At 42.6% G+C, this 25556-nt stretch overlaps 1 protein-coding gene and 1 pseudogene across 1 annotated transcript in view; both read left to right on the top strand.

The window, feature by feature from the left end:
* The window catches only part of PITPNM3 (PITPNM family member 3), a 348983-nt gene that overhangs the window by 309938 nt on the left and 13489 nt on the right, over positions 1-25556 (top strand). Inside the window, 4 exon segments of the mRNA XM_043499395.1 lie at positions 8831-9025; positions 11120-11268; positions 17566-17682; positions 19039-19155. Of these exon segments, the coding sequence (XP_043355330.1) occupies positions 8831-9025; positions 11120-11268; positions 17566-17682; positions 19039-19155 (578 nt within the window).
* Positions 19285-19378, top strand: LOC119844876 (annotated as a pseudogene).

Here is a 25556-nt window from a genome sequence, read left to right as displayed (position 1 = left end):
TTCATTTGAAATTATAGATTTCTTTTCCCAACAAGGTCAAACTGGGCCATGTTTTTCATTACAGTTAAATGATGCCTACATAAGTGTAGTCAGGGATAAAGGAATTATAACAAGAAACCAAATGGAATCATTTTACCACTTGGAACAAGACTAATAATTGAGGTCCATCCACCATGAATCTATTGTGTATTTTTATTCAATCCCCTAACTATGCTGGTCAGATGGAAATAAGATAGCAAAGGTCAGGTATAGAGCTGTTTTAAACAAAGTGTTTTAAATAAAAAGCAGATTCCCAAATACTTTGCATGTAGAAATTAATTTCTCTATAGTAGAGAATATTTCTCTATCGTCCTGCCATGGTTCTGCTCTGTACTTAGACAATCATTGGCAATCCCAAAGCTAAGGAACATATATCCCCCTGAATGGCATGAAATCGTATATCCCATCATGGTTCTCTAAGAACATAAGAATGGCCATACTGGGTTAGACCAAAGGTCCACCTAGCCCAGTATCCTGTCTTCTGACAGTGGCCAATGCCAGGTGCCCCAGAGGGAATGAACAGAACAGGTGATCATCTAGTAATCCATCCCCTGTTGCCCATTCCCAGCTTCTGGCAAACAGAGGCTAGGGACACCATCCCTGCCCATCCTGGCTAATAGCCATTGATGGATCTATCCTCCATGAACTTATCTAGTTCTTTTTTGAACCCTATTATAGTCTTGGCCTTCATAACATCCTCTGGCAAGGAATTCCACAGGTATACTGCGTGTTGTGTGAAAAAATACTTCCTTTTGTTTGTTTTAAACCTCCTGCCTATTAATTTAATTTGGTGACCCCTATTTTTTGTGTTATGAGGAGTAAATAACACTTAATTCACATCAGTCATGATTTTATAGACCTCAATCATACCCTCCCTTAGTCATCTCCTTTCCAAGCTGAAAAGTCCCAGCTTTATTAATCTCTCCTCATACGGAAGCAGTTCCATACCCCTAATCATTTTTGTTGCTCTTTTCTGAATCTTTTCCAAGTCCAATATAGCTTTTTTGAGATGGGGCAATCCATCTGCGCACACAATTCAAGGTGTGGGCGTACATGGATTTATATAGAGGCAGTATAATATTTTCTGTCGTATTTTCAATCCCTTTCTTAAGGATTCCTAACATTGTGTTGGCTTTTTTGACTGCTGCTGCACATGGAGTGGATATTTTCAGAGAACTATCCACAGTGATTCCAAGATCTCTTTCTTGAGTGGGAACAGCTAATTTAGACCCCATCATTTTATATGTATAGTTGGGATTATGTTTTCCAATGTGCATTACTTAGCATTTATCAACATTGAATTTCATCTGCCACTTAGTTGCCCTGTCACCCAGTTTTGTGAGATCGTTTTGTAGCTCTTCGCAGTCTGCCTGGGCCTTACCTATCTCAAGTAGTTTTGTACCATCTGCACATTTTGCCACCTCAGCGTTTACCCCCTTTTTCCAGATCGTTCTCTGTGTGCCTCAGAAATTTTTTAAAGTCTGTTGTATGTGCTTCCTAGGATATGTGTGATGTGTTTGCCTGGGTTTTTAGCAGTCTGTGTTATCCAACTGTTGTCTCCCTCCGGTATAAAACATAACACGAATTGGATCTAAGTTTTGTAAAGCATTTCTATGCTCAATGGGCAAAATTATGAATTATGCAGCAGCCTGACTGAGAGGCTTTTCAGTGAATATAGGTTCAGCTGCAGACGCTTCCCCACTGTGAGCAGTTGGCTTTATTTCACTACTTACTGCACAAGACTCCAAGTAGTTTGAGTTGCTGTTTAATATTCTCACCCATCCAGTTCCCTTTTCAAAGGCGCATTTCTCTTCATTTTTATTTATTATTTATCTCTTCATCTCTGTTAATATCCTTTGCACTTCCCTGGAAGCTGCTATGGATTTGTCTACAGCCTGTATGTGCTAACTCCAAAGTACCAGTGCTTATTCCCAGGCTAATATATAGGGCCAGATTCTCAGTGCAGACTTCTTCTTACAGGCATGTTTCTGCACCAACCCTGAATAGTGTCTGCAAATGCTATCATTTAGGCACCTTTCTACATAAATGTCCTAGCAAATCAGGTATCTAGACATCTAAATGGCAGGACTTGTGCCTTCCAATAAAGGAGACCAGGTCAAGATCCCTTTAAATATCTGGCCCATAGAATACTTCCATAGGACGAGTAGCAAAGATACAGAATATTGCATTAGTGCAGCCTTGCTGTCTTTCGTGGTGGTCCCATTTGCTCTTTCAAGCTAAACAGATTCAGATAGTGAATGCTTGAAAGGGAGACCTTGCAGGTGCTGTACTGTGTGGTGTTGCTGCTTTAGCAGTAGCAGATCTTCTTTCTGGGATCGTGTTCTGGGAACATCCCAGAACGTTCTTACAAGGCCAGTGTTCAGCTAGAGGTGCTGTCTGTTGCATGAGTTGTAAAACAGAGTCTCTGAACTCTGGTGATTATAACAGATTCCATGGAACTTTTTGCATTAATCCCAGAATAATTGGAAACGCCAATTTAACCTCCTGGCTTTAAATCTAGGTAGACTTAAGTTGTTGCCATGTTTTACCCCAAAGTAAGCTGTATTTCAATGAAGGATGAAATCCTCTCATTTAATTTAAACAAAATAAAAGTGCTTTGGCATCATCTTTTGGAATGAAAGGTGCTATATGAAGATGGGATTCACTCTGTTGATTACATGGATTTTTCCTTCCTGTGGCAGACCAGCTTGCAATATCCTTTTATGTAAAGTGCAAGTCTTAAAACGGAAAGATTTCAAGGCCCTTATGGAGAAGCCTAAACCCATGCACTTCATGATGTTTATACTGCTGTCCAAAACTTTCTTTCCTGATAACCCTTCATATTAGAAAAAAAAACAGGAGGACTTGTGGCACCTTAGAGACTAACATTATTTGTTAATCTCTAAGGTGCCACAAGTCCTCCTTTTCTTTTTGTGGATACAGACTAACATGGCTGCTACTCTGAAACCTGTAATATTAGAAAAGAGACTCTTCTCCAGATATTCTGTTTCAGAAGAGTTGGAACATAGTTAAAAATGAGAATGGTTCTGTTGTAGGTGGGCTTAGCATTCTTAACTGGTGCCTTAACTGGTGATGTGAAAAGGTAACGAATCTGGAAACCCAGTTGAAGTGGCTACCACTAGAAAAGGAACTTCATGATGTGACTCACAAGAAGGATAAATCAAGCTGGAGAACATGGTGAAAACTGAGTTTACTATAGCTACATTCCAATTCTTGCTAACTGAATGACTATAAAAGACTTAATGCCCACTGCACTGTGTGTAGGATTTAGCTTGAAGCTTTCAGACCTATTGATTTGATTTATTTTTTCCATTTAGATTAAGATAACTTGAAAGGAAAAGTGGTTCAGGTTTATGCAGATGATCTCCCATTCTCTTCAGTAGGCAACAGCATCCATCTCTAAGTCCACTCAAAGGGTCATTCAATTCATTTTACAATGTTAATTTATGGCATCGCTTATGTGCTATATCAAATCTCTGTCCACATTGATCTGTTCCTAGTGTCTATTATTATTCCAGTGAGCCACCATTGTTTCACAAGCAGCATGCAAAGAACATGTTAAGAGTTTCAGTAAAGCAAAGTTGTCTCCTTGCATTTAATTGTGATCAAGACTGACCTTTTGTCAGATGAATTTTTGACAAAGGGACTTGGCTAGCCTTGAGAACTATTCTTTTTCCTGATGATTACTCACTTGACTGCAACTATCAATACAGTTGCTAATGTAGATGTGATTACCTTGTTAGGCTGTTGATTTATCAAGGGAAATTTCAGTAAGAAAAGGAATGGAGATACTTGAAATGTATGGGACAATGATAGGGAAACGTGATATTCATGATATATAAAAAGGTAGGAGAATAAATGTAGAATCAGTTAATATCTGCTAGGGTGGATAAAAATCAGTGATTTAAAAAAAACAAAGAAATCGGATTTTTTTATTTAAATCAGATTTTTTTTGATAAAATGCTTTTTAAGGAAAAAACCTTTCTAAAGATAGTTTTAATTAAGATACATTATAGCTCAAAGAATATCATCATGGAATAGGGATTACAAATTCTAATTCTATGGTATGAGACAATATATTCATGTAATGTTTAAGAAAAGTATTGTAAATGAGTTCCGATAGTTCATGGATTAGGGACCCAATTTTATGGCGTTCCAGGGGCTTCTGTATAGATTATTTAGGTTAATCTTTCTTTCTACCCAATGGGACTCAGTGCTCAGTCTAGAAGATACCATCAGAGATGCTTAGTTTTGCAGTTCTCAAACTGTGGATTTGTGTTTCCAGAGATAACGTGCTTGTTAACAGCAAAAATGTTTTTAAATAATATATAGAAGTGAGAAATAGCAGACCTCAACCCTATTGTCCCTCTGCACGTTTGTGTACACTGAGTCAATCCCTGACCTCTTTCTAAAAGTGCAAAGTTTCAAAAAGTTCAATGAATAGAAGATTGTTGGGGCGGAATAGATCTGGACATGGAGAAGTCTAGAGATAAATGTAGAAGGGAGGGACAGGTGGTAGAAACAAAAGTGAAACTGTTTGAGCAGCATATTCCAGAAGTCTTAAGGTCTTTCTGAGCGTAGCCTTCATTGATTTGAGATCTACCATACCATTCTCTCACTAGAAGGAAAAACATATAATGGCAGCAGGCCATAAAAGAGACCCAGTTTGGGAATATTTTAATGAAGTTCCTCTACCTAGGAAGAATATGTATTAAGGTTATAACAACCAACAAGAATGCACTTTTATGTAGAAATCCATGATTAAATCAAATCCAGCCTGATATCTGCTATATCCTCCACCAGTGGACTGCATCCCAAGTGCAGGTGGAAGATCAAGCCCAGTAAGCCTTCCTATCCCTATCAAAATTCAACTATTATCCTAAAAGGTCTACAGCTAGATCCACAAAGGGACTTAGGCACCTAAAGTGCCTAAGTGGTAAAGATATTATCTCATCCATCTTGTTTCTCTAATGTCCTGGGACCAACACAGCTACAGCTCTGCTGCATAAAGTAATGTTTGTAGTTTTCTTGTGAGATCCTTTTATAGAGGCATTCTGTTAGAAGTCACACTTTATAGCCAGTTCACCAGGATGGCTTACTGGGACAGTAACAGCAAGAAAGTTATTCATCTTTTCACATTCTCTAGCCTTCCCTTAACCACACACAGATTGTCCTGCCCTTCTGCTTTAGCAGGATTCTTTTGCAAGAAGGTTTTCAGTGTGGTTTGAGGAAACTCAAAACACTGTGTGTTCCCATGGAAACCACAATTCAGCATATTCTCTCCAAATCTCATCTTCCATTATTTGGTGCTAGACTTTAATTGCTTTCCCTGGCTCAGTTGTAATAGGGTTCGGTTGCTGTCTCTTCCGGTTGAGATGTTCGGGCTGAAATCAAAATAAGCCAGGCTCTCTCAAATGGCTTCAGTGTGTGTTCCCAGGAAACCCATTATGCAGTGTTTCTGTCAAGTTTCAGCAGTTCCAATAATGTACAGAAAATTTAAGCTTCAGATGCATTTTTTTTACAGGGAGTTTTTATTATGCCCTTAAAAACTGGGACTTATCATGACTGCATGGGCAGGCCCCATTGCACTCCCCTCTGTGTGACTGTGATGTGATGAAATAGTTGTGCTGTTCAGTGCAATGGAAGGTGGTGACACCCAGATGTGGGAAGGCAAACCAGTACGTCAGTGTTATTTCTATGACAATAATGAGATTAGGGGCCCACCGTGCTAGACACTCTACAAACACATGGTTAAAAAAGAATCCGAATAGACAAGACAGAGTGGGAGGAGGAGTAATGTGCCCAAAATATCACAACACGTCGGAGACAGGAAAAAAACTCAGGTCTCCTGAATCCCTGTCAAGTTCCCTTTTGCAATAGATCAGTGGTTCTCAACCCGCAGCCCGTAGGCCATTTGCGACCCAATCAGCACAAAGCTGCAGCCCATGTGACAACCTCAGGGCCATACAGATAATGTATATATTGAGTAGATACAGCCCACGTAACACATATGTGGCCCGCAATGGTAAATAGGTTGAGACCTCTGCAATAGACCATTCTGCTTTTATTGCTCTGTTCTCTGGATTGAGTCCCATTTTCTACTCTTGCCAATATCACTAGGGGTTTGTGATGTCCGTTGTAAAACAAGGCAGGTTCTGCCCACCTTGTCTGCTCTTGATCAGTGTTCATCCGTACATCCCATCCAACTGGTTACCAGTTGTGCTTTAAAACTTTGCAGCTGGTACTGTAACCACCTTAGGATGCCTGCCCTTCATATGTGAATTCAAGATGGACAAGCCGCTTTAAAGAAAGTGTTGTTGGTCACACTTTATATTAATGGCACATTTATAAATGGTTGATAAATGTTATGCGCATGTTACAGACCTGGGTAGTATGTGTTATAGATGGTTACAAGAACCTCACTAGAAGGTGTGGTACAAGGTTATAAACCATTGTGATAAGCAATCTATTGACTGGTTGGCCTTACCTATCCTTGACACATGATTAGTAGATGTTTTCATAAATTTTGCCTTTATAAGATACTTATAAATATATTCTTAATTTAAAGTGTGACTGTTATCACTTATTTGTATTCTGCTAATGCCCACAATATTAAGCACTGCCCACATAGAGGGAGAAATGTTATCTGCCCCAAACAGCTTACAATCTAAGAAGACAATCATATATGAATGATGGGGGAGATTCTCCATCAGAGTTGGTTTATTTTTCTATATTTCATATTTGTGGGGTAGGGATGGTGGGAGAGGAAGTTGGTCTATTTTATTAAATAAATACACATTAACTATGCTCAGCTGTGCTGCAAACTGTCCATTGGTAGTTGGCCAGTCCTTTTACAGGAGTTACAAAGAAGCAAGAATTCGGAACGTAGAAGACATGCCTACAGTCCACTCTCTCTAAAGCATCACTGTCACACCGTTACAGAATTGGTTTGATAGTATCAGGGGGAATAAAGAAATCAGCATCACAGGAATAATGTCAGTCTCCTACATCTTGATCTTCCATGTATTGGTACTGCCTAGATAATCTGAGGGTGAAACTCCCATTGACTTCAACAGGGCCTGGAAAGCTAACATATGTTGTCATTTTCAAAGCAGTCCTATCCTGCTGTCCGTATTTAGCCCTGTAATAATTTGCGGAAAAACTTGTCTGTATGCACAGACTTGTACAAATCGGGGAGGCAGATGTCTAATAGATTTCACCACATTTTGGCTATTTCGTATTTAGCTTCCCAACTGGGACTATTAGGGTGCACACTATGCAGCAAGCAAACAGAGCAATTAAAGTAGTGAGATATGTAGAAAGAAACCTGTTTCTTCTTTTATTTAAGGGTAACGATTTTGGTATCAGACATTTTAGTATTATTACATAGGCTGCAAATGTAACTTCATCCATTTCTCAGTTGGAATAGGTCAGCAGTAAAACCACTTGCTCGTGATCTTTTATTGGACCCAGAAAGGATTCCTTAAACCTGTTTACTTCCGTCGCACTTCCTTTTATTTGCAATAATTTATTTTTGGTGGAAAAGCAGGCAGGATTTGGGCAAACCTAATGGACGTGAATGCAATAAGTTGGAGCATATGAGATGTCAGAAAATTCAATCTCTAAGAAAGATGCTCACAGTCAATGAATGACTATCAGGATTCCATTAATTCAATAACAAGGGTTTCATTTTTTCCATTGGAAAAAGGCGTCTTTGTGATTTAATAAACTTTAAAACTAAAACTGGAGTGGAAAATGGGTGGGGAAGGAAACCCAAAATCCACTGAGTGTGAGACTGTTACTGTCTTCCTGAACTACAGGGAATCACGTATAGCAATGCAAATAATAATAATGTACTATTGTCTAAGTGGCATGTAACACTTACACTGACTGATTAACTATGTGCCACATCCAACAGGATGAAATTCACCCCTGTGGAATGGGCCAGCCTGAGCCCTATGCACTATATGACTCGCATAAGTCTTATTTTAAGGAATTAGGCAAGGTTTTGCAAAAGGAGCCTAAGGGAATTAAGCCAAGATATTCAGATCTGACTAGTGGCTTTTGGATGCCTCAATTTTTGGTGCCCAGTCTGAGATACCTTAAAGAAACGGTTCTCACCCAGAGGTCCAGGGTCCCTGGGGGGCTGTGAGCAGGTTTCAGGGAGTCCAGCAAAATAAACCAGAGAGCAGGGCTGGCGTTAAACTCACTAAGGCTGAGGGCAAAAAGCCGCATCCCAAGGGCTGAAGCTGAAGCCTGAGCAACTTAGCTTCGCAGGGCCCTTTGTGGTGGGGGGGCCCTGGTCAATTGCTCTGTTTGCTACCCTCTAATGCCAGCCCTGGTTTTTCATCTACTGAAAAACGGTAGTTGGGGCACAGGTGGGCCCTGGAATTTTTATAGCATGTTGGTGGGGAGGGGAGGGCTCAGAAAGAAAAAGGTTGGGAAACCCCTGCCTTAGAGGAGGCAGATTTTCTAAGAGCTAAGCACCCACTGTCTGAAAATCAGGCCCCTTTAAGATATAGCTGGTCACAAAAATTGAGACACCCAAAATCACTTAGTCACTTTTGAAAATCTAGGCCTAAGACAACCAATTCTCGTAGAATTTCAGTGGGAGTTGGTAGCTTCCTTCATATAGGCTCCTTAGCTTTTACTGGCTCTCTCCAGAGTGAACCTCATGCATAATCTTTATTCAGGCAAACTCCCACTGACCTCAGAGAAATTGTTAGAAAACCATGCTCTTCTCTTTGATTTTCATGTTTAAAATATGCAGCTGACACTCTCCACAACCAGAGCGCCCTGCTTCTTGAGAACATCTCCAGGGTCACACCCTCCTCTCCAGAGACTCCAGAATCTCCAGACACGCTGAGTCAGTCACAAGGAAGGACAAGGAGGACAAGCTTGGTCAGCATGAACAGTGAAACCTCCGGGTCGACAGAGAGCTTGCCATCAACAAACATCTCCAATAGTGAGTGAGGCTTTGGGGTGTTTGTTTCTGATACAGTGTCAATCCTTCCATTTGCCTCAGGCCTATGGAGGTTTATTTTGAAAACGAAATCTTCCCTTTCCAGGAATACTAGTAGTGCTTTTAAGAGCTTAAGTAGCTAGAATTTTAATTAACCCAGGTTAGTGTCCTCTATTTATATTGTTGGGTTGTTTCTTTTTTTTGCATTTTGCTCAGATAAGGTAATTAAATTAAGGTCATGCTTTTTATTAAGTCATTTATAAGGAGTAAATTTTAACAGGTGGTATGAGCATGTTCTAGTCATGACTACTGTTGCCCCTTTTTTGACCCAAACAACTAGTCAAAGTTCGGGTCCCTGTGGGTATCCCATTTAGCAGTAGAATTTAGTGATAGGTATTTCTTTGATACAGTTTTGTTTATTTACAAAGAATGTACAAAAGTCCTGTGTCTTCAAGTGCTGTAGATAGTTATAAGCAGTGATGAGCTGCCAAAATCTTAACAACCGGTTCCCTCCTAACCCACGAGGGGGTCGTGGCCCATCCCTGTCCCCCGGGGGTCCTGCCCCATCCAATCCCCACGCATTCCTTGATGCCCACCCGGGACCCCTGCCCCATCTGCCCCCCCATCCCCTGACTGCCCCCAGAACCGGGCAGGAGCGTCTCGTGGGCCACCATAGTGGGTGACCACCCTGCCCCTAAGAGCCAGAGGGACCTGCCGGGGGGCGAGGTGGGGAGTCCCGGTGGTGCTTACCTGGGGTGGCTCCCAGGAAGCATCCGGCAGGTCTCACTGGCTCCTAGGGGTGGGGTAGCATAGCTGGGGGAGAGCAGCCGCTCCCCCCACTGATCACATCAAAAGTGGCACCATAGGCACTGACTCCCTATGTGCTCCGGGCCTAGAGCACCCATGGGGAAAATTTGGTGGGTGCTCAGCAGCTCCCTGCCCCGCGCCCGGCCCCAGCTCACCTCCGCTCCGCCTCCTTCCCTGAACGCGCTGCCCCGCTCTGCTTCTCCACACCTACGGTTTCCTGCGAATCAGCTGTTAGTGCGGGAAACCTGGGAGGGCTGAGAAGCAAGCGGCGGCTTGGCACTCAGGCCCAGGGAGACGGAGGTGAGCTGGGGCGGGGAGTGGTTTCCCTGGCCCCCCCCCCAGGTTACCTGCTGCGGCGCGGGCGGCCCTCCTCTTGCCCCCTCACCTCCACCTCCCTGGGACTGAGTGCGAAGCCGCCGCCTGCTTCTCAGCCCTCCCCGGCTTCCCGTGCTAACAGCTGATTCGCAGAAACCATGAGGGCGGAGAAGCAGGGCAGGGCAGCGCATTCAGGGGAGGAGGCGGAGCGGAGGTGAGCTCGGGCCGGGCGCGGGGCAGGGAGCTGCCGGTGGGTGCTCTGCACCCACCAAATTTTCCCCATGGGTGCTCCAGCCCCGGAACACCCACGGAGTCGGTGCCTAAAGCCCCACTTTTGGCTGGTTGTTAAATTTAGAAGCCCGTTTAGAACCGGTTGTCCCGAGGACAGCCAATTCTAAAAGGGCTTCTAAATTTAACAACTGGTTCCAGCAAACCGACTCCAGCTCACCACTGGTTATAAGCAACCTATTGGCCTGCTGGACAAAACTAATCTATAATTGATTAATTTATCCTTTTTGAGAAGATCTATTATTCAGAGATGATTAATCCTTTAAGAGCTATTTGTAAGTGAATTCTTAATATAAAGTGATAAAATTAAACTAGTCAGTTTCATTATGTATGGTGTTAAGACATTATAATTTATCATCATTTATGTGACCGTAGCATGCAAAGCCCTCAGTTAGAGTCAAGGCCCCATCATGCTGGGAGCTGGGAAGATGCTCCCTGCCCCGAGCAGCATAATATTAACAGTACAATTTGCATTGAAAACGCTCGAGCAATTGTTTGAAACTAAATGATAGACTGTTTTTGGTTCATGAAAGCATTGCAATTAATATTAGGCTTTATAATGCCTTTTACAGGAACCAAAATTTTGGGAGAATCTTTTTAACCAAGTTGCCTAAACCAAAAAGATAGAGATTATTAACAGGGTATGTTAGAAACATGGTGCCATACTGCTTGTTTGTTGTTTTGCAGTTACTGCCAAATGGTGGGGAACAAAGCGAATAGATTATGCCCTCTACTGCCCAGATGTTCTAACCGCATTCCCAACAGTGGCCCTGCCACATCTCTTCCACGCCAGCTACTGGGAATCAACTGACGTCGTGGCATTCATTTTAAGACAGGTAATTTTATCTTGATATCTCTCTAAAGGAAAATTCAGTATGAATCAATAATAATCTGTATCAGACCCTTTTGAATGTTAAGCTATACAGCAACTTTAGTTTGGTGAAAAGTTATTCATCCTTTCCGAGAAACAGGCATTGTCTAGGCACTTGGCCGGGAGTCATGAATATCTGCTTTCCAGTCCCTCCTCTGCCACTGTTCCCAGCGGCATCTCACATTTGTTCTGTTTTTTCAATTTTGCTATTAACTCAGGTGGAGGTCACCTCTTTAGAGTCCAGTGAGGTACGTTTGTTATATACTATAAGAGAAGGATGCTTTCGTAGCTAGAGCACAGGATTGGAAGTCAGAAGATGTGGGTTACAGTCTCAGTTTTGTCATATCCTCCTTGATCTTTGAGAAGGCATTTGCCCTTTCTGCTTGGCTTCCCTAGGGTACCACCCAACAAATGAGGAGGGGAAATAATACAAAACAAGCAGCTGAGGGAGTTGAATAGTTATCTACAAATCTCTTTGATGAAAAGCACTATATTAAATGAAGAAGAAATGAATTCTCATGAGCTGGCATCTAAAAATAGGTACATAGGATAAAAATAATAATGTAATGTGCAAGTTACTGGGCTTTAATCAAGATTGTATTTTTGGATCAGATTTGTCTCTGCATAGTCAAAATGGCACTGTAATCACTAATCTTTGGTAACAGATAGGCTGTTGATATCAGGTAGCACTGATGTACTTTGGATGAAATAGGTTGGTCTAATTGGATACTGTGTTTATATGAAAAAAGAAAAGGAGTACTTGTGGCACCTTAGAGACTAACAAATTTATTTGAGCATAAGCTTTCGTGAGCTACAGTTCACTTCATGAAGTGAGCTGTAGCTCACGAAAGCTTATGCTCAAATAAATTTGTTAGTCTCTAAGGTGCCACAAGTACTCCTTTTCTTTTTGCGAATACAGACTAACACGGCTGCTACTCTGAAACCTGTGTTTATATGGAGAGCATGGAGGAGTCTGATCTTTGACTCCTGATAAAATAGTCTCTGAGTGAGCAAGACGTTAGCCTGATCCCATCATTAGTATGTGTGTGTTTCACCTTTATTTGACGAGTAATTTGACTTCAGTTTACCAGGGAGAGGATTTTCTAAGGAGTGTAAATGAGGAGTAGGGGCTCTTTGCATGGTGATCAGCAGAGTATAAATACATGAGAAATTTTTCTGATGGAGGAGTACTGCATCTGAAAAATGCTGATTTGATGGAACCAAAATGTTCCGTGGGGCTGTGTCAATTCAGCTGATGCAGATGTAACACACACACTCCTGGCTGCGGTGTTCTGTCTAATTTAGTGGCACCGAGACAACTTAGAGAGAGATATTAATGAGTTTGCTGTACAGCCTTAGCTAACAGGAATATGGCTTTTAGCCCATGCAGTTGAGGCTCATGCATATAGCTCCAGAGGTCCCAGGTTCAATCCCGCTCGCCGACGACCGGGGTCTGTCGACGTTACACAGAGTCTGTCTGTCTGGTTTCCTGCCAGCCCATCTGACTCGCTGGACTGCCCAGCTCACCACCTAGTGGGCTGCCAGCAGCTCCCTGGCTGGCCTACCTTCTCAGTTCTCTGGATCCCCACCCTATACCGGAAACCTACTGACTTACATGCCTCCAGCTTCCATCCAGGACACACCACACGATCCATTGTCTACAGCCAAGCTCTAAGATGCAACCGCATTTGCTCCAATCCTTCAGACAGAGACAAACATCTACAAGATCTCTATCAAGCATTCTTAAAACTAAATACCCACCAGAGCCAGAAGAGTACCCAGAAGTCACCTACTTCAGGACAGGCCCAACAAAGAAAATAACAAAACGCCACTAGCCATCACCTTCAGTCCCCAACTAAAACCTCTCCAACGCATCATCAAAGATCTGCAACCTATTCTGAAAAATGATCCCTCACTCTTACAGATCTTGGGAGACAGACCAGTCCTCGCTTACAGACAGCTCCTCAATCTGAAGCAAATACTCTCCAGCAACCACACAACAAAAACACTAACCCAGGAACCTATCCTTGCAACAAAGCCCGATGCCAACTCTGTCCACATATTTATTCAAGTGACACCATCACAGGACCTAATCACATCAGCCACACTATCAGAGGCTCATTCACCTGCACATCTCCCAATGTGATATATGCCATCACGTGCCAGCAATGCCCCTCTGCCATGTACATTGGCCAAACCGGACAGTCTCTATGCAAAAGAATAAATGGACACAAATCTGACATCAGGAATCATAACATTCAAAAACCGTAGGAGAACACTTCATCCTCTCTGGCCACTCAGTAAAAGACTTAAGGGTGGCAATTCTGCAACAGAAAAGCTTCAAAAACAGACTCTAAGGAGAAACTGCTGAGCTTGAATTAATATGCAAACTAGATACCATTAACTCGGGTTTGAATAGAGACTGGGAGTGGCTGGGTCATTACACATATTGAATCTATTTCCCCATGTTAAGTATCCCCATACCTTGTCAACTGTCCAAATGGGCCATCATGATTATCACTACAAAAGTTTTTTTTCTCCTGCTGATAATAGCTCATCTTAATTAATTAGCCTCTTACAGTTTGTATGGCAACTTCCACCTTCTCTGTATGTATATATATCTCTTCTTACTATATGTTCCATTTTATGCATCCAATGAAGTGGCCTGTAGTCCACGAAAGCTTATGCTCTAATAAATTTGTTAGCTTCTAAGGTGCCACAAGTACTCCTGTTCTTAACTCCACAGGCTATCTCCCTTCCTTTCCTGCTCCAAGCTGGTGTCACTGGAGTCTCCTCAGCCAGCTGTCTCCCTAATCTGACCTACCAGGCAGCATGTGTGCTATCCTCAGCTCCTGAGAATAGAGTCTCAATAGCTGACCCTCCCTCCTGCCCATCCTGCTGCCTGGAGAGGCAACACACCCCAGTGCTGGGTGGACAGTAATGCGGGTTAGCCAGAGAAAAGGGCTGAAAGCCGGCTGGGCAGTTCTATCCAGTCTCCACTCCTCAGAGGTCAGTCTGCATCTGTGGATTTTACTACAGGACATGGCTTGAAACTAGGTCACTCACAAAACCATCCATCACCCTTTGCACTTAAGATCAGGGGCTTAGATCCAGTGTTCATAACTTCCCTGTTCGATGCTTAGAGATGAAGGTAATGGGCCCCTTAGAAATACCTCTGGTGGGCAGATATCTTTCTGAGGATTTCAGCACCAACTTGGCAAAAATGGCCAGAGGCTCTCTCCGCTGTGGAATTCTCAAGGCCAGTTTAAGTAAACTTTGCTAGAAACAGTATCATCACAATCAGTTAAAAGCAAAATCTACCCATCAAGCAAGACAAATCTCCATTTAAAAGAACAATAGATTTGCTGCTCTCCTTAAAGCAGAGAAGTGGTCACATTCAGAATTTTATTTTTAGAAAATAATTCTTGAAGTAATAGAATTCAGGTCCCTGATTTTCAGCTGTGCAGATGCAAGCACATACACACACACACACATTTTCTCATTTCCAGTGCTTTTGTCCTACTGCTCCCTCCATCTCCTTCTCCAGCTTTGGATTTTATGCCTTTTTATCATGGCATTCTCTTCCCTCTTCTGTAGAGCACCCTCTCCTCTTTCAAATCCCTCCCTATTCCTACTTCTCTCCAAGCAATCCTTCCTACCTTCTCCTCCTCAGCGCCCCCCCCAACCCCAAGCGCAGTTGAGCTGTTGTGCTGTATGTTGCCCTGTGTATGGGATTTTTCTTGTGTAATTTGATTATAAGCTTTGCAGGGACAGGGGCCATGTAGGTTTACAGCATGTAGGTTTACAGCACTGTATAAATGACTAGGTAATACAGGTGCAACTTCCTCACTCTGCCTCTATACAGATTCAGATTAATGAACCTTCTGTAGGGCAGGATTGTCTTTGCCTGAGCAATGCCCATGGTGAATGGGATTTGTGCTAGTGAATAAATACCTGTATAAACTAAAATCCCAGAGTCCGCTATACCTGTTAGTCACTCGCATAGAGTAAAGCCAATCATGGGTTACCCAGGTCTGCTTGTTTCTTTGCTTTAGAAATGTATTTATCTTTCCATTAGCAAATTTGATTTTCCTGTTCATTTTCCCCATAAGATTTTTTGCAAGTTAAGACAACAAATAGCATAGATGTAAACTTCAGGTGAAAGGCTTCCCAAGCCAAATCAGGCCTGTCTTGACTCATACAAGTAGTCTCTGGAACTCCAGTAGGCATATCCATGTGAGGAAAGTCAGCAAGACTTGGCTGTCTTTATGTGGAGAAAAAAAAAATCATTGTGGGACTGAATGTTGCCATGTCATTTTCTATGAAAAGATATTTTCCTTCCTCTCGTGCCTCTAAATATTAGAGGGGAAACACCCCTGATCCTCTGACCCCACCTTTGCAATGCCCTTCTCTCTGCTCATGACACATTATATTTTATAAATATCAGGACTGAGTGCTCTTCAATGGTTCAATTAAAGCCCTATCCTGAGAGGGAGATAGCAAAGTCGATCAGTACCATTCCTGAAGAAGAGCTCTGTGTGAGCTCGAAAGCATGTCTCTCTCATCAGCAGAAGTTGGTCCAATAAAAGATATTACCTCACCCACTTGGTCTCTCCAGTGCTGTTCCTGTCACTTCTCAAAATAACCCCTCTGTTCATGAAGCGGATGAGGTAAAAAAACAGTGGACAATTAATTGGTTAGTCAGTTGTTCCAATAACGATAGATGGTTCTTCAGGTGATCCTGCTGAGAGTGTTGATGTACTTTGATACAGGCAAAGAACCAATCCATTGGAACAACTGTCTCAGAAACATAGCATTACAAGTAAATAGCTGCTTAGCCTGGATTGGAAAGGAATGCTGGCTTTGTGGTAACACTGAATTGGAGTCTTGGAGACCTAGGTCTAATTTCTGTTCCTCACACAGATGTCCCATGTGATTTTAAACAAGTTACTTAAGGCCAGATTTACACTGGTATTTAGGTGCCTAAAGTTGCAGATAGGCTTCTAACCTGCTTCGGTACTTTTGTAAATGTGTTAGCCACCCTAATTCCACTTGAAAGTCATGGGGCTGTATATAGCAGGCTTTTATTAAGAGGACCTTTCTTTGAGACAGCAGGGGCTGCACTGGCAGGTCTGTGGGTCTCACTAACTTGCATGTAAATATATATTTAAAACAAAAGCAAGGATGAGGTTTTCAAAACTGCCTAAGCGAGTTGGGCACCCATCTATTCGAGGCAGATGGACACTTTTCCATTTCACTGTGAACCAGACTAGGGATGTCAGATTGGCTTAAAAGGGTCTGGATCTGGCTCCTCTCTATTAAATGCCCATCAAGAGGGAATCTTGGACACCAGGTTGAAGGAGTATTAATGATATTCATAGAGAGGCTGAAATAGGCAACAGCAGTCATTTCACATTAGCTCGTGGAGGAGGCTGAACTGAAGGTTTACGCTTGGTAAGTCAGTTGCTCATTTACACTGAAGTAACCTCATGCTATCCATGATCCATCAGTCGCCAGTCAGAGTACAAACCTCCTCTTGTTTAAGTTTGTAGACTGTTCCTTTAGAACCACAGAGAGAGCACAACAGCTCCCTCTTGGGAGCTGACGACATTTAGATCATATGGGAATGCAGCTAGACTTGTATTTTAATCAAGTTTTGCATGCTCAACCACTAGACTGAATTGGTGCTGGCATCTTTGTCGTTATGCTACTGCATATGGACCTAATACGTGGAACCACTCGCATGGGAGATAGGTGCGGAAAGCCAGTGCAAGTGGAGTCAGGGAGCTGGCCACCAGGCCCATCAAGGAAAGGGGAAGATGGCAGCAAATGCTACTATGGTCCATGAGCGATCGTACGACTGCTTTGCGGATGGCTTCACAGCCCAGGAGGAGAGGATGCAACTGTCCTCAATCCTTATGTAACATTCCTACTGTTTACTCTGACTTTTGTGGGTTTTGAGGATTTGAGTCTGAAGCAGGAATAAATTTGCTTCATTGGGAATGGAAAACACAATAAGCTGCTGACATGCATGGTGCAGATACAATAACATCCTCTGCTTGCTTGACACTTAAGGTGAATGATATGCAGGTACATTAATATTCCTGATCCGATTACCCATTTCTTTAGCATATTCTTACCATATGATCTGGGGAATGCAACTAAACTGTTGCAGCACCATGCTTCCTCCTCCCCCACCAAGCATAGCTACGATGAATCTGGTGGCCGCCCATCATTTGTTGTAACATTAATCTCATTTCAGGTGATGAGGTATGAAAATGTGAATGTCAAGGAAAATGACAGCTTGGACCCTGCAACACTAAGTCCCTCCAATCCACGAGAGAAATGGCTACGCAAGAGGACACACGTCAAACTCAGAGTACGTATCCTGTATCATCCCAGAGCAGATACAGATCTATGTCTTTCCTTGCAACAATTTCAATGGAATGCAGTCCTCTCACCTGAAGTGTGATTGTTGCATAACTGCAGATTAGTAAAGAACTGAAAAGCATTAAGTATCGCTAGGGGGAAGGAGGGAGTGTGTGTGTGTGTGTGTCCTACTTACTGCGAGAGTACAGAAGTGAGAACTAAAAGAACAGAATTCTGAGGCTTCAACAACAAAAACTTGAGTGCTATAGAACAAGAAAAATGGTGTTAAAATTAAAGCAACATTATTCCAAGCACAATAGGTTGATTTGTAAACTGAAAGCATCTTCAGGTGAATAGTGGATATTGGTTACATAATATTTTGCCCTTGCCTAGCTTCTTAATTCTCAAACACAGAGATTCCCAAGTCAGAGCTCTCTAACACAGGTGTGAGGTAGGTCATCTGCCCTGATTTTTAGAGTGAGCAAACAGAAAGGTAAAGTGACCAGTGCATACTTGGCAGAGTTGAGAATAGGACATTCAGGTTCTTTCTTCTGTGGCTAAGGCACGGAACTATCCCTCTCCTGTGCTATTAAATCAGAGAACACAGGGACTGTGATTTCTAGTCCCCAATCATCATCTTACTATAAGAGCAATGGGGTCCAATGGTGAGGTTCGGGAGAATTGGGAATTGTGACAGCTGGGTTTGATTCTCCACTCTCCAAGGGCAAATGCCTATGTGGTTCATGTACATTATCCTAGCCCTCTGTAAGGGTTGGGGCAGAACTTCAACCCCAGGGAGTAGTGTTCATGTTTAATTAAATACAGGGTTGTCTGGATCTGTGCAACACTCAGCATGCTGAGGCCTCAGGGTGCTATTATAATACTAATAAACAATACTAGAACATTTAGAGAGGAAGGGTGACCTAGTGATTCAGATGCTGCACTGAGACTCAGGAGAGATGGGTTCTGTTCTTGGCTCTGCCAGACTCTTTGTGTGACCTTGAACAATTGCCTTAGGTGCTTTTGAAAATGCCATCCTAAGTCACTTAAGAAGAGCATATGTCCCGCTGATTTTTTCAATGGGACTTGGGCTCCTCTTAAGTAATTTGTGTGTTTTTGAAAAAATCCCAATCTTGATCTCTTGGTGCCTCAGTTCCCCATCTGTAAAATGGGGATAATATTCCCTTCTTCCTACCCTTTGTCTGTCTCATCTATTTAGATTATAATCAATCTCTTTGGGACAGAGACTATCTCTTAGTCTCTGACCTTGATGGGGCATAGGCACTAATATAATACAAACAACCCAATACAAAGCCTACCAAAAGCATAAAAACGTGGAAATACTAACCTTTTTCTTTAATTTCAGAATGTAACGGCCAATCACAGAGCAAACGATGTCATTGCAGCCGAAGATGGTCCTCAGATACTGGTTGGGCGGTTTATGTATGGCCCCCTGGATATGGTCGCTTTAACGGGTGAAAAGGTAAAGCTAGAACTTTTGTGGATCATTTCCTCCAAATTAATGCTAGTGGTTACATGAGTTGAGCACAGTTACACACTTAACTGTCTGAGTTACCATAGATGGCTCCACAGTAATGGGGACTATGTTTAGTAGACTTGACTTTCAGGGATCATTTCTATAGTTTGTAACTAGAGAAGTGTAGCCGAAAGTGTCTGATCTCCTGTCACGCTGGCAAAAATGTGCTAAAATTGAGCCCTCCTGATATCTGACCTTTTCTACCCATCACCTTTCTTATGCACTCCTGGCCATCTGAGAAGCCTGATGCTGAGCGACAGCTGTGAAATGATTACTAAGCATTCCATCCTATCACACCACCTACTGGAGACTGAATTAACTTACTAAACAAGAATTAAAAGAAATCATTCTGTAGCAGCGGCAAATCATGGAAGAAAAATTTATATCCCCCAGATGAGACATTCAGATAAAGGAATTGGGACTCGGGGAGGTGGGGGCGGGTTCACGTTGTTTCTCTTAAACAAGGAAGCCTGAAGATGAATTTTAGCACCAGAGTAGTAATGTGACACAGCTGGGGTCATTGCTGTTCCAAAAATCTCATACAATTGAAGTGTTTAAGGCTAATAAAGCCAAGCGTTAAGCTACAATATACCAGTGAGTGTGTATGGCCTGATTGCTTAATGAGCACTGGAGGGGCAGAGCACTGGAGGGGCACAGATTCATTGCAAACTGTAATGGTGAATTTTTTTGTGCTTCAGTAGAGTCGCCCAACAGGTACAGTGGCTCTGTCATATTTAGATTTCATGATCAGTGCAGTTTTATTTAATAACATGCCTGTAACCAAAAACAATTACAAGGTCCGACATTGCTACAGCTTGTATAAACAAAAATGTGCCCCCTCTAGATGTGTGTAGTTTAATACCATGAAAATAGCCTTAAAAGAATGACTTGCAGTTGTTTCCTTATGAGATATCAGCCTTCATTTACAATCTGTGATGGCATAAATATCACTGTTTTGTCAAAGGAAAATGAAGGTGGCGGTGGTGGTAGCTGAATTATTGAAAAGCAACAGATAGCATCCCTAGCCCTGTCATTGCCAGCAGGGTTGTGACACAGCTGAGCTGAATGTAATCAGAGGCTAGAAATGAAATAATGGGTTCTGTGCACAATCTACTGTTTGTACTCTTAACCTCAGGCATCTTGCTCTTGAAACCATCTGCACTTAAATAATCACTCTTAATAACTGGTTTACATAAAGAAAGCTTGCTTTGTGCTCTCACTGCTCACACCTCAGCTACCAGGAAATCCATGCTCCTTCTTTGTTGCATGGAATGTAGCCATTGGGAAGATTTCATTTTTCCTTTACCTGATGCAATCCCTTGCATTACATATGCTAAACTGGGGAAAGTGAGCTGAAGAAGCCAACTGTGACTAATTATCAGACATAAGCCCTAATCAGTCCATATTATGACTTCCTCACGGCACAGTGAGAATCTTACTACAGTACAAAAGAAGTTTTGCTTGGAGTGCCAGTCCTCTGAAACAGCCATTATTGCATGTGGCCTTGGATAGGAAATTGGCCACAGCAGCAGTTTTCAATGTGAGGGTCGCAATCGGCTGTCATACTGCCTTGCTTTTCTCAGATTGCTAGATGGGAAGGTGGTGGGGATCCTGGTATGAAAAAGGCTAAGAACCTCTGTGCTTACTGGTACCTTGGTTCCAGGAGCCTGGCTGTGACAAATGTGTATAGAATGCTGGTGGGTCACATAACTGTAGTGAAGATGGGGCACTCCCTGCATGTACCAGGGCTATTTAATTTAGTCATTGTCACTCTCCTTTGGTAGCATTTTTGATGCGCTTTAAGACATGGGCTCCCCCCTCCAATGCTGTGAGCTGGAAGTGGTTCCTTTTCCCTTGTAAGCATTTGGATTCCCACCCTATAGAATTCAAAAGCACAATTGGCCACCTTCTTGAAAACCTAGCAGACAGGCTAAGGCTTGCTTGGTGCCAGATATCCATATCTAAAGGTTGTCCCCTCAGAAATTAGGACCTTTGCATGGGTAGGAGGACGAAGCTTGAATTTCTGCTGCCATTGCTGGACTGGTTCCTTGGCTGCATAGTGAACTTTGGTTAATATAGCGCTGGTTAAAGGTGAAATGTCTGGACAGTAAACTATTAAAATGGGCCATTTAATTTCAAGAGGTGTGCAGATCCTGTAGTCAAACCCCCTCAAATACAACAATCTTTATTGCCTGGGGTGGTGGCAGATGGCAGGTACATTTCCAAAAGAAAATTGGGTGTGCACGATGGCTTCTTAAAGCAGGTTCGTTCCCCATTCCACTGCATTTGGAAACACAACTTGGGGAACCTCATTGCACCTCTGCCTTTAATATAATAGCAAACTCCCTCCCAACTGACTTACTGCAAAAGGCAAACATTGCGTGGCTTCTCCTAACACAGCCATAGAGACCTCTTGGTTGAGTGACATGGTGGGAGCTGAGCAAATTTATCCAGGAAGTAACTCCATTGAAATCAATTAAACTACAGCAGGGGATGAATCTGCCTCCTCATGTTGACTCCAAACCCAGTAGAGGGCATGTAACAGTATTTCTCTGTCCTAAACAGGGTTTTGTTGTTCTGCTCTACAGTTCCTAAGAAAGTGCTGCTGCTACGATCTCTCTGCAGAATTCAGCCTTTCCTGTGCCAACATAAATTTAATTGTCAAAGTGCGGTGAGGTCACATTTAGTTAAAGTCGTTGTTTCAATCTGGTCTCTTGGTTTGTAAGAACTCTAAAACAGCCCTATTACTTGAGATGACATAGGGGATAAGATCACAGATTTGCTCAAACTTTATTGCAGATTTTTATCATAGCCCTTTTATTAGATTTTCAACCACTCTTTATTCTGATCACGTTTTATGTATATATATATAAAATAAAAGAGAAGATTCTTTTGGTAGTGATGAATAGGAAGCTGGGAGGGGGTGTCAGTGCTGGCATTATGAGACGCACATAAGTTATATTGCTCCAGAACTTGATTACTACTTATGCATACCATTCCTCAAATGTAGAATTAATTGACATTTTGAACCTATCTGGATATGAGTGAGCAATGTAGTCTCAGAGTATATTTGCTTGGTATTAAAAGGCTTCAGTTATGCATTCAGGAAGACTACAACTCCCAGCCACTCAAGAAGTAACCCCCCTCCACATCATTTTTTATTTATATTACAGTAGCGTCTAGAGCCCCCAGTAAGACAGGGGCCCCGTTGTGCTAGGTGCTGTACCGAGACAATCCATGTCCCAAGGATCTTAAAAGCCTAAATAGGCAAGATGGTGACGGTGGGAGAGAAAAGGAAGCAGAGAAGTGAAGTGACTTGCTCAGCACTACATAGCAAGTCAGATGAAGAATAGAATGCAGGTCTCCTGAGTCCCACTCAGGTGCCCCATCCATTGGACCACCCGGCCTTTCGAGCTGTTGAAGGACTAGATTGTGGCGTTTGCACTCACACTCGTGTTTCCAGGTGGGGGATGTGTGCTACCCAGCTGGCATTCTGCCTGCACAGTGCTGAGGCAGGCAGATAGCATTTTCCGGAGCAGCAAATAATATATGCTTTAAAATGATGCGGTATGTGTTCCCTTAGTGCCACTGGCTGTGCTGGGAGGGTGAGACGCTGGCTCCGGCCCCTTTCATGTGTGGAATGCCTGAGGTTCCCTTGCTTGTGCTTAGAGAACTGAATCACTGACACACTGTCTGCTTTCGGTGCCATCTACTCCCCCTTCCTGGTGCACAGTGTGTGTTCTGCCCCCTCTTCCTGCGCCCAACTCAGGAGTTGGGGTTCTTCTGCTAGCAATGCAAGAGAACAAAGCAGACTATGTCCAAACCGAAATGATGCCGAGATTCTATTGTGGCAAATCCCCCCTCTCCTCTTAATGGCTCGTAGCTGGGGGAAGCAGAGGATGCAAGATCACTTGAAATCCATACTGATTTTGATTATAAAGGCACGAGAAGGAGCCCTGGGGGGAAGGACAACTCTTAAATTAGCTGGATCTTGTGCTGATTTGAGCACTCCATAAGCATCACTTTATGCATGATTTGGGAGTCGGATGTAGTTAGCGTCACTTTAGGTTGCTCTCATCATTAAGCAGAAAAATTCTCTTTGAGCTATGATTGCTTTCAGCCTCTTGTGTAAAAATACACTAGAGGATCAGTGCTGGATGCTAGTAAAGGGAGGCCTCCCAGTCAGAGCACAGAACTGGGAGACCAAGATGCTAAACTTGGCTCTGCCATTGGCTCAGTGCCATGCCACCTTGGGGGCAAGTCATGCAATGGCTCCGTGTCTCGGTTTCCCCATCTGTAAAATGGGGATGGATATTTACCGACCTCACACTGAGGTTGAGATGCTTGAAAAGGGCAAGAATATCTTTGCTGCTGTCAGGCACGGTGCTGTAGCTTACACGTATATTCCATTTTCCAAGGGAATTCTTCAAGAGAGTCCATTTAGGATTTCTACAGACTGCTCATTTATATTCCCATTGACTTTCTGTCATCTCAGTAACACTGTACACATTTGGCTTCTAACAGGTACAAGCATGAAACTAGCTAGATTGAAAACGTATTCCATTTTATTCCTTTTTCAGACTGCAGACCCACTACCGCCATTTAAATGTATGTCTCTGGTATAACCCAAAATTCAGTGGTGGGAGGAGGACACAAAAAGACTAACCTGGAGAGAGATTACTTATAAAGACGTGTATGGAAACAAACTCATGCAGGGATGATGAGTGAGGGATAAGGTAGTGCAGTTAAACCAAACGCTGTTCTGATCACAGTGAGATGCTTAATTTGGATGGTTGAAAGGCATTTCACATGCTTTATAAATATTTTGTTTGTTTCCAGTGTCTCTTTCATTATGCATTTTTCTGCATGCTCAGTGTTCTATAGGGAAGTGCACTGTAAAGTAAATAATTTCAGACTGGCCACACAACATATAACTGTTTTTGGGTAATGTTGAGAGTTTTTCCTTCCATTAAATGTAACCCCAAATCCCATTATTTTCTCCTGCAAGGGAGACTCCAGGATTTCAGCCATGAAATGCAATCCTATTAAGGTCAATTTAACCCCAGTTCCAAGGAGGATAAGTGGAGTTCCATGTCTGTTCTGTCGAAGCTGGGGGTTCCTAGAGTGCCCATCACCATAGTATCCAATGCCCAAATGCCAGCAGAGCTCTTTTAAGCACATGTTTAAGTGCTTTGTTGAATCAGGGCCTAAGCCCTTAATTCATGCCACCATAGTATCTAAGCCCCATGTTGCACTTTCAAATGAAAACTTTAAAAACAGAGTCCGCAGCTGCTCCCTTGAAAGCTCAAACAGATTCTCAGCCGGTGTGAATCAGCCTATTGACTTTGGCAGAGCTATGCTGATTTACATCAGCAGAGATTAGGCCCAGTGTATATTATTTTTATGGAGTCTGGGGCTTTGTCCTTTGACAACACTTCCCTCCCCCACGTGTCTGCCTTGCTGCTGCGTTCATGTCCCAGAAATGGCTGCATTTCAGCAATGGGGAAAGCAAAGAGTGTGTTAGGGTGTAATAAAATCCTGTCGTTAGTAAAGGTCCTTAGAATCTCGTGGCTTTGATGGTGCAAAAGAAGCGTTTGGCCTTCAGACTCCCTTCAAGAATTCATTTGGGCTGTCGAATTTTCACTCATGCAAGTGTAGTTAATGTTCTAATTTGGGGGGCTGTCAAATCTCACAGTGAAAAAGTACCACCCTGCACTTATACATAACGCCTTTCATTTAAGGGTCTCAAAGCACTTTGCAGAGGGCAAGCATAGTTATCTCCATTTTATATGGGGAAACTGAGGCATGGTGACTAGAAATAGCAATCAGTAGCATTTTATGTTCCCTCCATAAAATCCTTGATCTGGAATGGATATGATTGAGGAGACTTGTTTGAGTGTGCTTGATGCAAACCAAACAGTTTGAGTGTTTGCTTTTTCTGTGAAATTGCTTTTTACTTTAACACCACAGAAGATTTTTCCCCCCCATCCTTATAAAAGAAAAAGGGAAGAACTGAATGGTTAAATAAAATAAAGTTCAAGCTGTAATTCACTAAAGAAAATACATTTCTTCTTTCTTTATAGATCCACTACTCCTCTGAAGATTGTCTGTAGAGAAATGATTCTTCTCACTTCACTGTTAGCAAAACTTTCTCTTGTTTTCCCCATTCCTTCCTTGTGCTAAGGGGGTACTTGAAAGATTCAGATACAGAATCTACTTAGGGTACAAAATGAACAATAGAAAGTTTCAGAACTTAGAAAAACAAAATCCTCAGAAACATCCTGCTGTGAGCCTATATAAGAACGGTGACTTCACATTGAAGTCTAAAAGCAGCCGGAGGAGGGTGT

This window comes from Dermochelys coriacea, chromosome 17 (genome assembly GCF_009764565.3).
Source record: "Dermochelys coriacea isolate rDerCor1 chromosome 17, rDerCor1.pri.v4, whole genome shotgun sequence".
Lineage (NCBI taxonomy): Eukaryota > Metazoa > Chordata > Testudines > Dermochelyidae > Dermochelys > Dermochelys coriacea.
Note: the sequence above shows the minus strand (reverse complement) of the source record. Positions and strands in the feature narration are given on the sequence as shown.